The sequence below is a fragment of the Lactuca saligna genome, chromosome 9 (genome assembly GCF_052625555.1).
Source record: "Lactuca saligna cultivar CGN05327 chromosome 9, ASM5262555v1, whole genome shotgun sequence".
Classification (NCBI taxonomy): domain Eukaryota; kingdom Viridiplantae; phylum Streptophyta; class Magnoliopsida; order Asterales; family Asteraceae; genus Lactuca; species Lactuca saligna.
The window spans coordinates 166553193-166564457 of NC_136425.1; the positions used below are offsets into that span (position 1 = coordinate 166553193).

Consider the following 11265-nt stretch of genomic DNA (forward strand, 5'->3'; position numbering starts at 1 on the left):
CAAATTTCCGCTTGCTCTTGAAGTCTACTTTCGATTTCCTCTGCATGTCGTTGAGCCCATCTTGCTTTGTCGCGACCTATCAATCGTCGAGGCGGGGAGATCTCTTCGATGTCGTTGAAGTTGTTCGGTAGCTCATCCGTGTCCGCATTGAGGTCGATGTTTGTGCACGTGTCTGAAATGTCAACCAAACGTGAGCCGCAAGACCTCTTGGATTATTGTTCCGAAAATGTGTCCGTTTTATTCCATTTTGGGTCGTCCTTAACATTATCCCAAATATTTTCGTGCTCGAAAATGTGACCCATCTCGACATGATATTCGTCATTCATTGTTTTATAAAACATCAAAATCGTTCGCACCACTTTGCTTGTGCGAGGAAAGTTTGTTGTAGTTGGAATTGAACTTGGTGCACTTATTGCTTATTTGAGTCAACTTGCTACTCAACATATCGTGATTGCGATAATTTTCATCCTTCTTCAAAATGGTTCGAAATTTCCCGATCAATGCTTCCCAAAAAACAACTTTTCTCATATCGTTTCCCTGAGTTGGATTTTTTGATGTTCCACACCACCACCCCAACACGTATGCTTCCTCCGCAATCCACCATTTTGGAGGTTCTTTTTCCGATTGCTCCACCACGACCACTTTCTCTTTCCTTTTTGCTCTCCCTTTGTTGGCTGTTTTTTTCCGGCTCCTCCCCTTGTGTCTCGGGTACCGTTTTCTTATGTAGGTGGTCGTTGTGTGGTATTTTGTTGCATTGTAGCGAATGTATTGAAAACGTTTTGTGGAAGGGTTGTAGGGAATTGTGGTAGGGATGAGGCGAGATTGAAAAAGTTGCCGAAAATTGGAAGTTGCAGTGTGCCTTGAGTGTTGAGGATGTTAGCGTACAACTTCATATTGTACAAAACCAAGAGGATGAGATGTATTTGTGTTTTGAGGAGTGTTGGGGTTTTGATCTATATTGTGTTGGGTGTAAAAAATTATTTGAGAAATGATATGTAAAAAATAAAGTGAGAAATGGTATGTAAAAAATGAAGTGAAAATGTATATATATGGTGAGTAAAAATTGAAAAAAATAGCTTTTTTTTAAACATTTCGTCTGTTCTTCAACGGTCCATTTTTGACAGTTACCAAAAAATCGACGACATGCATTGTGTTTCTTCCCGTTGCCACGATAACACACGATACCATAACGCCAAAAAAGGGGACCGGAGGTGGTGTTCCTCGTGTTGTAACGGCGTTATTACGAGGTCACGTCGGAATAACATCCTCCAGCGTTGCCTGTACCAACTCGTCTAATAAAGAAAAAGAAAGATAGGATGAGAATGGTCAGGATCTCACCTAGGACTCAATATTTTCAGTTTGTCAGATCAAAATCGTAAGATATTCAAATTTTAACCGGAATCTTAAACCTCATCATGATAATCAAATTACCAAAATTCGTATTATGTTTGTAAGCTCATTCTTTATTAATCGGATTATTAAAAAGTCAATAAAATTCACCAATTTATAGACTCCGGCCATCCACAAGTTCAAAATCGGCCGAAAAAAGGCGTGATCAACACTAACACTTGGGGGTAGTCCACTTCTTACAAAGTTACAATCGATCGATTTTACAAATCAAATTTGCTATCACCAAGAAGTAGTTTGCTTCAATTTAGTTAAAACCCTTTCACTGTATGTTTCCCCTTTATTCGAATCAACCTAACACTCAGCCATGGCGTCTTCTGGTAAATTTCTCTCAATAATTTCATATGTTTCGAATAGTTCACATTTCCTTCTTCCTATTTTTTTCCGGCTTTATATATATATGAATGTATGAATGTGATGAAATTAGGTTACGGCGTAATGCGAAAACCGGATGAATTCTTTGATTTAGGTCAAAACTATTGATTTTATGTTATTAAACACAAGGCATCACCAATTTTCCAGAATTCACGTTCTTCTTAGCAAGACGAATAATTTGAGTTTGAAAGTCAAAACTGCTCTTACTTACAGATTAATGTTCTATGTGTAGCTTGCGTTAGATCGTAGTAGATGAGATCGAAGGTGTTTTTATGATGGATTTCACAGAAAAGGAAGTATGTGTGCTATGTGAGAGAGGCGGGAAGCTTTTGGTCTGCAACGACAATGGCTGCCCTATATCTGTTCATGAAGATTGCATGGGTTGCAGCCCTCGATTCAATGAAACTGGCAACTTCTGTTGTCCTTACTGTGTTTACAGACGACTGACTACAGAAACATGTCAATTGAGAGATAAAGCCATGTTAGCAAAGAAAGCTTTGTCATCTTTCTTAGGTGAAAATATCGCTCAAAACCAATCTAAATCTTTCTCTTCACCATTTGAAAGTAAACATGAAACCTCTGTATCTGAGGAAACTGATCGGATTCCTAACAGGAATGGAGAATTTTCTGGTGTTTGTGATGGTAGTACATGTAGGATTATGGTTGTTTATGATGGTGATGCATGTAAAGAACAGGGGATGAATGCTAAAGGGGTTCCAGTTAAGGATGAAGCAGGGAGTTCTGAGAAGAAAACTACTGCATTCAATGGAAAACAACAATTGTTGAAAGGAAAGCGTAAAAGATGGAGTGAAGAAGAAGAAGATATGCTTAAGGTATGTTGTAAAACTTTTGTTAACAGGAAATCTTTTTGATAAAAGCTGCAATGATTAGCATAGGAATCTTTGTGCGATTTGTGTGGAATTGGAATTCAGTTCTAACTTCTATAAGAAAAAACTTCTTGCCTTTTCATTTGGTTACAATTTCTTGCTCATGAAAGCTCACCAATTCCATTCCATTAGAATTTAAAGTAAATTACAGTTTTGGTCCCTTAGTGTAGTTAATATTTTGCAATTTTGGTCCTAAAAAGTTTTCTTTTTCATTTGTGAAATATGCTAAATTGCTAATTCTGCTTTAATTGTAAACGTTGCAGGAAGGAGTTCAAAAGTTCTCAGCAACAGCCAACAAAAACCTCCCTTGGAAGAAAGTTTTGGAATTTGGTCGTCATGTTTTTCATACATCAAGGACACCTTCTGACTTGAAGGATAAATGGAGGAATATGTCTAAATAGAGATCAATAAATTCACACTTTTGTTTTTGTTTTTTTCTTTTCAAAAACAATTTATGAACCAAATGCCCATCTTAATGCCTCTTTAGGTTACAACCTGTGGAATCCACGGGTAACAAAATTAAAAAAAATATTAAAAATTAAAAAACATAATCATTAATCATAGGTTTGGAAACAAAAGATTTATTTACAAAGTTAGATGTTTTGACAATAATTTTATAATGATTAATTTCAATTAATTTGTAAAATTGTTTGAAGATACAAATGACGTTCTTTATTTCTAGATTAATGATAAAGATGATGATGTTGTATATTGAAATATATAATTGAATAGTACGTTGCTATTATGAGTATAAAATGAAAAGCAGTATCTGTATTAGTAGCAAAAAATAGAAGTAAGATGCTATTATATTTTAAGAAAGATAAGTATGTTTTTTGGATAAAAAAACATGAAATTCAAGATATAGACATATAGTTTATTTTGATGACGAGTTTTCTTTCTACGACTATTTCACGATAAAAATAGCAATATGTTACTTTGGGTTACAAATAAAAATATGTTGCTAGTTTGGGTTAAATTTAACAGTACATTGGTATTTTAGGCTAAAAACAAAAATACGTTGTCGTTTTAGGTTAAAAATATACATAATAGTTTTATCTTAAAGGGATAATGTCACTGTAGCACATGTAACTTTTCACATTTGGCTAATTTGGTCCTTAAAGTTTTTTTTTTTTGGTACATTAGACCATTAAACTCGTAACTGATCTTTTAATTACACCATTTTAGAAGGTTTCCCGGTTACAATGCTTATGTGGCACGCTGATGTGTTCAATAAGCTTACGTGGTCCAGTTGTCGATACAGGCTTATTAATTGAAACCCTCATTCGGACCTCCTTTCAATCTTTACTTACCCTTCTCTGAAAAGTCAAAGACTTCTCCCTCCCCGACTATTTCCATCCTGAAGAAGAATGTCTTCGAGCTCATCGACGTCAAGGAATCAGCTATAAGTCACTCATGTTCAGTCGCAAGAAGGGGTAAAGATTTGTGATTGTGTCGTTCCAGCTAAAGAACGAACTTGTTAGAAGATAACAAACCCTAGGAGGCGATTTTGGAATTGTCAAAACAGTATGGTAGGTCCCGATTCTCTTGATTTTGATAAGTTAGTATTTTATGGTTTGATGTGTTGTTTGTTTCTGTAAAAACGACAATGGTGTATTTGTATTTTGTTTCATCTGTTAAAAACCCTAATTTTATTTCCTTCTTGACGATCACTGTGAATAAAACCCATTTCGCTGGTACATTAAAGGTAGTTGATTTGTGATTGTCAATCAAACCCTAATTTTATTGTCTTTTTATAGATTAGGTTGAGGAAATGTAGCTTCTTTGAATGGAAAGATGAAGAACAGGCAGACGGGTACTACAAAAACCTGCTATATTCTCTGAAGCAGAAACTGGATGCCAAAGATGAAATGTCTGAGATGAACAATTTGAGGAGAAGGATTGCTGAAGTGGAGTTTTTGCTGTCACAGGAGCAGTATAAGGTGGCAAAGAGTGAGAAAGAAGTTCATGATGCAATGAAGTCAATAGGCAGGTACAGGATGATAGTTGCCCTGTTGTTTGGTTGCTTGGTCCTATATGTTTTGAAGTTAGGGGGGTCAATGTAGTTAGTTTGGTTGGTTAGGGTAAGCTTTTGTTTTTTTGGGATCCCTTGTATTTAATGTGTTGATGTTGTAAGGTGGTAAGTCCCTAATGAAAGGGCATATGATAAGTCCCAGATGATGTTTATCAAACATATGCATGGTCTATATTCCCAACAAATATATTTAATTAGGAAGTGGTCCATGTGGAAGTACACTATGTGTATGGGGACCATTTTAATAATGAAAAAATGGGACCTGTGAAGCCATTAAAAAACCAAATCCGGGGCCATATAAAACATCCCTATGCATGCACATTATTCCAATTTTTTCCATGCATAAATATTCAAAGCCAAATGTCATGATTTTACTTAAAATGGTAACATACTTTCATACTTCATGTCATACATAAATAAATGACCAACATACCCTTTTCTTGCATACATAAATAAATGACCAACATACCCTTTTCTATCATACATAATTAAATAACCAAATTACCCTTTTCTTACATACATAAATGAATGACCAAATTACCCTTTTCTATCATACATACTTAAATGACCAAATTACCCTATTTCTTGCATACATAAATGAATTACCTACATACCCTTATCTGTCATCAATAAATAAATGACCAAATTACCCTTTTCTATCATAAATACGGAATGACCAAATTACTCTTTTCTTGCATACATAAATGAATTACCTACATACCCTTATTTGTCATCAATAAATAAATGACCAACATACCCTTTTCTGTCATAAATACTTAAATGACCAGATTACCCTTTTTCTTTCATACATACTTAAATGACCAAAATACCCTTTAATGTCACACATACTTAAATATAAATTACCAACATCCTATTACATAAACTTTAAATATAAATTACCATCATCCTATTACATAAACTTAAAATCCAATTTATCATCATCCCATTACATAAACTTTAAACACAAATTACAATAAACACTAATCAATTACAAGAGCTTTTCCCTTCGAATTTCCTGGATCATCAACACCACCAATTGTTTTGCCTAATTTCAGCTTTAGTATTCTCTCTGACTTTCTTCTCCTTATCCTCTTCAAAATATCTGAAATTGGCCTAACACAAACCTGCTGAACTTGGTTAACAGGAGCAACCTCCTGAACATTACCATTATCCACTTGGGCATTATGATTAACCTCATCAACCTCCTGAACATTTACATTATCAACTTGTATAACAGGATCAACCTCCTCAGCCTCCTCATCTTGAACAACTTGCTCAACCACAACAGCTTCCTCAACCACATCAGCTTCCTCACCCATAACACCCTCATCACCTTCATAACTTCTAGGTGGAGTGAATTGCACATATTAAATAAAATCCCCTACACTACTAGATTCAACATCAGTAGGAGCAACTTGCATATCATTTTGAGTAGTATCCATCTCAATTGGAGTCATTTCAACCTCTTCATGTTGTTGTGGTTCACCTGTACTACCCTACATGGCATGATATAATTATATTAGTAACAAATTATATGTAATTAATCTTATATTTTAAATTGTTTTACCTGTCCTGCATTTTGGTTCACACATACTTTTTGTTTCTTCTGTTTCTTTACATTTAACTTTTGGGGCCTTCGTTGTGGACAAGTGGCCTTGTTGTGACCTATCTCCTTGCAAATACTACATCTGATTTTCTTTCTAGTCTTAGAAACCCTGTGTGTTCCTGTATTCTTTGTAGTGGATTTCTTCCTCTTAGTAGTTGGCCTACCAGGCATCCTTCTATTAATAGGAGGCAATGGTGGAGTATAGTTTGTCTCTGGCCACATGTCACTGCTATTCATGGGAGTAATTATGTAATTGTATGCCTTTCCAAATGTGGTTGTGCTAAACATGTTGTCTACATAAGCTTCTACATCCCTATTAAGAAAGGATATGCTAGCTACATAATGAGTACATCCATATCCATTCAATTGCCACAACCTACATGAGCATGTTTTTCTTTCTAAGTCCACCTCATATGCATCTATTGCTCCCCTTACCTCAAACTGGTTTAATCCACTTGGTAGTACCTGATAATGCCTTTGAGCTTTTTTAAGCAAATTCACCTTATCCCTTATCTCTGGACAAATATGATTTCCCCATTGTTGTCCCTTTAATTTCATGTTGTAGATTCTGTCCATCATGTATAATCTTATCTCCTCTAACATGGTTATTATGGGTTTCTTCCTAGCATCTACTATTACAGCATTAAAACTTTCTGAGAACCCATTTTCAACTGCATCACAACACCTTCCAATTTGAAAGAAAGCTCTAGACCATGTTTTAGGATCTTTCTCCATGAGATATTGATGGGCTTCTGGGTTCAATGTCTCAATTTCTTTCATCAAAACTTTAAAAGCATGCTCAGTTGTGGCTTTAGATGCTCTCCAAAACAAGGTATGATATATGGCACCAGTAAATCTCTTCTGCAAATTCTGGAAAATATGTCTAGCACACTGCTTGTGCTCTACATATGGCAGCAACTCTTTAACAGCCTCTATCAAACCATGTATTAGTAAAAAGGTTAAATTCAGATAGTCTAAAATTAACATAAATGCATTACTATGTAAAATACTAACCTTATGTTGGTCTGACATTAAACTGAAACCATTGCCTAAATTCAAGTGTAGATCATCAATGAGAAGCTCTAGAAACCACTTCCAATTCTGCTTGTTCTCCACATTAACCACTGCCCAAGCAATAGGATATATCTTGTCATTTTCATCCCTCCCAATAGCACAAAGCAATTCTCCCTTACAAACACCTTTAAGAAAACATCCATCAAGACCAATTACCCTTCTACACCCTTCAATCCAACCTTGTTTAACTCCTTGAAAACAACAATAGAACTTGCTAAAATATTTCTTTCCATCTGGCCCATCCTCCATATCTAGTTTCACAGTTGACCCAGGATTTGTCCTTAAAATCTCATGACCATATGACCATAGCTTACCATAATGTTCAACAAGGTTTCTTCAACAAGTTTCAGTGCATACTTCTTTGCTCTTCTACATTGCCCCATACTAACTTGGATACCAAACTTGGCCATTACCTTTAACCTAAGCTTCCTTACACTTATTTTCTGACTTTCTACAATCTCTTTGGTATAGTGACTCCCAATCCATGCATATGTCACCAATGATCCAAACTTGAAGTTCCTAGCACAATTATGATCAGCTTTTAGTGACTTGATTTGGAAACTCTCTTCATCACTCATCCAGGAAGCCCATAATCTAAATGTGCAAGCACCTTTGCTACACCTCACCAAAAGTCTTGTCTGATCATTTTTTTCAAAACACAATTGATATCCATTGTATGTTAACTTCAACTTCTCTCCCATTGTCATCATCTACAATGTTGTTTGCATCCTCATCATCAACACATAGCTTACTCAAGAAAGGATCATTTGATGTCCTATTCATATGCACTACATCCTCATTAAATTCAAAGGCAACATTTCTAAGTTCATCTATGTTGTCTTCATTTTCACCATCAATACCAGACTCATGTTCATCATCATCATTATCTTCATCATCATGCCACCCATCAACACCAACCCCAATATGATCCACATAAACCAAAATTACACCATCTGTTCCATAAGCATCAAAAATAAAAGCAGAATATTCCATATCATCTGAAATGGGATTAAGGCCTTCCATGAAGGACATGTCTGGTTCACAGTAGTAAAACTTTTTACACTCTTCATGCATGAAACGTTCGCAGAAGGTCACAAACTCATAATAAGTCATAGAAGAAAAGTCAACATCATTGAAGATGGTTTTAACACCACCAGTGTAAGAGAAAGGATTTCGATTAAATACCCCTTGGTAGTTGAGTTCCACCATCGCAAATAGTCCATTAGGTTCCAATTGTGCCATTGTTGCGAGTTCTTTGTTTCTTTCAGCTCGATCACAAGAATGCTTCACAAACCCTAAATCAGTTTCTTTTACAGCTCAATAATGAAGAAGAAGACTAGTGAAGTTCGATAGCTGAAGACGAAAGGATTTAAGCGTCGTATTTCATTAATTGATGTGGCATATCTCACGTGGCATCAGATTAGACAAAAAATATATATTAATTGACAAAATGGCATCGTATAACCAGGAAACCTTCTAAAAGTTGCTAAAATGGTGTAATTACAAGGCCAGTTACGATTTTAATGGTCTAATGTGCCAAAAAAAATCTTTAAGGACCAAATTAGCCAAACGTTAAAAGTTCCATGTGCTACAGTGACATTATCCCTAACCATACCCAATGGATACCAAAATGAATTAACCAATCATAATGGTTATGGTTCGGTTTTAACCAATAACCGAACCAAACCGCACCATACACACCCCTACGGAGAACTACTATTTGAAGATTCAACTTAGAGATTTGATATTGCAAATGATAGGAGTTACGATTGCAAGTGGGTTTACGGTTTCATATGAGCAATCAATCGATAAGATTGTTATCAGCTAGAGAAGAAAACAAACCATATGCATGAGAAAAAGAAACATGTATAATCTAGGAATGAGATTCGGTGGGTTCTTGACGAAACGATGTAGTTTTATAGTGTTTTATACCCAAACATACCTAAATCCAATATCATCTTGTTTTTTGAATTGACCAGACCAGTTGAAAAAGTGTCAAACGGTGGTGGTGGTTGTGGTGGTGATGGTCGTGAAGGTGGTAATCGTGGTATTGGTGTAGGTGAAGGTAGTTGTGGTTGTGGCGACGAAGGTGGTGGTTGTGGCAGTAAAGTTGGTGGTTGTGGAAATTATGGTGATGATAGTCTTGGAGGTCGTAATGGTAGGAGTGGCTGAGGTGGTGATGTGTTGAAAATAGGTAGTAATGGTGGTATTGGTGTTGTTGAAGGTGATTATGGTTGTGGCAGCTTAGGTGGTGGTTATGAAAGAAAAAAAGATAGTATACAAATTTAATAATTAATATATGATATAAATATAACTATTATTTGAAACCAAAATACGTTTGGCTAAAGCTTTAGGCCTTAGGGGTAGGGCTTAGGGCATACGTCATAGAGCTTAGAGCTTTGACCTAAAGGCTTCTGGCGTGTAGCTTGTGGTTAAGTATTAAGGCTTATACCTAGGTCAATGGGCCAATGACTTATGTTATATATGTCTTAGGTCTTAACGCTTATGGCTTGGAACATACAGGAATTCTAAAGACAACCGATTTAAAGGTCAAATACCAGTCAAAACCACTTTGACTTACCTTAATCCCAATTGATGGGACTTAATATAATGATTATTGAACAATGATAACATTGTAATATGTATCTAACTACGCTATAACTATTTGACATATATTAAACTTTTAATTTATACCTTCAACTATTGAATATTTTATATAGGAATTCATGTGATATCTTAATTTCATTTTGTATATTTATATAATCAAGTTTATTTTTTATAATTACGTAATCATTTTTATGTTGTATAGTATCTCAATTTTATTATACCAATTTTCATATAATAATTCAATTTTAATTTGTTTTAAAGTTTTAATATTAACGACATCAATTGGACTACAAGACGAACCTACTGAACATGAATAGAGATTTGTTCATGTTCGTTCATTTAACCTTAAACGATAAATGAATGAACACGGATAATTAAACGAACCATAAAAAACATAACTTGATAGTCCTCCGCAACTTCAATAAATAAAAATTATAATTTTTATTTATAACTGTTTTGTCAAACACAATAAATATAAGGTAAGTTAAATGATCATAAATATAAATATAGCTATATTATTTTGATTCGATGTAGTGCTATTCATTTACACCAAAATAAAGATAGGATATTTATTGTAAATGTAAGCTAAGTTAAAAGACCGTATATATAAATATAGTTATATTATTTGGATTTTGTAACAACGTAAATTTTCAAAACAAATTTTCATTTTTAAAACATATTTTTATTCATAAGATAATATTCAAACATACTCTATCCAATGTTATCATAACAAAACACATCCCAGAATCTCAATATATAAACTCTATGAGTGTGTATGGATCATGCCGACACCTTCCCGCGATCCTCGCTAGTACCTGAAACACATAGCACAACAAATGTAAGCATAAATGCTTAGTGAGTTCCCCAAAATACCACATACAAAACATACGCCACTCGAGGCTATAGTACGAACCTCCGGTCGATGTGTCTCAACGGGACCCTCCAGTCCCGTAGCTCGTTGGACCCTCTGGTCCGGTCATATGTCATCGGACCCTACGGTCCGGTCTGTTTCGTTGGACCCTTCGGTCCGGTCTATATCGTTGGACCCTCCAGTCCGGTCTATACAACACATAGCATACATATAACAAAATGCACATAATCTCATACATACACATAACATACAAGATCCCCCCGGTCTACCCATAGATATCACTCTAGGTAATGTATAGTGAGAAGACTCACCTCGAATAAAGTTGGATAAAATCTCGTGCTCGATGTCCCGACCTAGCCTCCTCCTTTTATTCGAAAAATATTCCTGATCAATACCCTCTCATAGT

The 11265-nt window shown here is 35.3% G+C and overlaps 1 protein-coding gene and 1 long non-coding RNA gene across 2 annotated transcripts; both read left to right on the top strand.

Moving 5' to 3' along the window:
* The first annotated feature begins 1513 nt into the window (after window positions 1-1513).
* Window positions 1514-3230, top strand: LOC145014238 (Homeodomain-like superfamily protein). Its single transcript, XM_078972615.1, has 3 exons — window positions 1514-1727; window positions 2015-2615; window positions 2933-3230. Exons 2-3 carry the CDS (start codon window positions 2055-2057, stop codon window positions 3068-3070), a joined length of 699 nt encoding a protein of 232 aa, XP_078828741.1. The 5' UTR covers window positions 1514-1727; window positions 2015-2054; the 3' UTR covers window positions 3071-3230.
* Window positions 3231-3623: 393 nt separating this feature from the next.
* Window positions 3624-4886, top strand: LOC145018507 (uncharacterized). The gene is made up of 2 exons (XR_013667046.1): window positions 3624-4198; window positions 4427-4886. It is a non-coding gene; the product is annotated as an uncharacterized LOC145018507 (long non-coding RNA).
* The last annotated feature ends 6379 nt before the right edge of the window (window positions 4887-11265 follow it).

Excerpts from the sequence above, each read along its gene's own strand:
- LOC145014238 (XM_078972615.1), top strand. The coding sequence starts at position 2,055 with ATGATGGATTTCACAGAAAAGGAAGTATGTGTGCTATGTGAGAGAGGC. Across the intron at positions 2,616-2,932 it reads AAGAAGAAGATATGCTTAAG|GAAGGAGTTCAAAAGTTCTC; the intron begins GTATGTTGTAAA and ends TAAACGTTGCAG.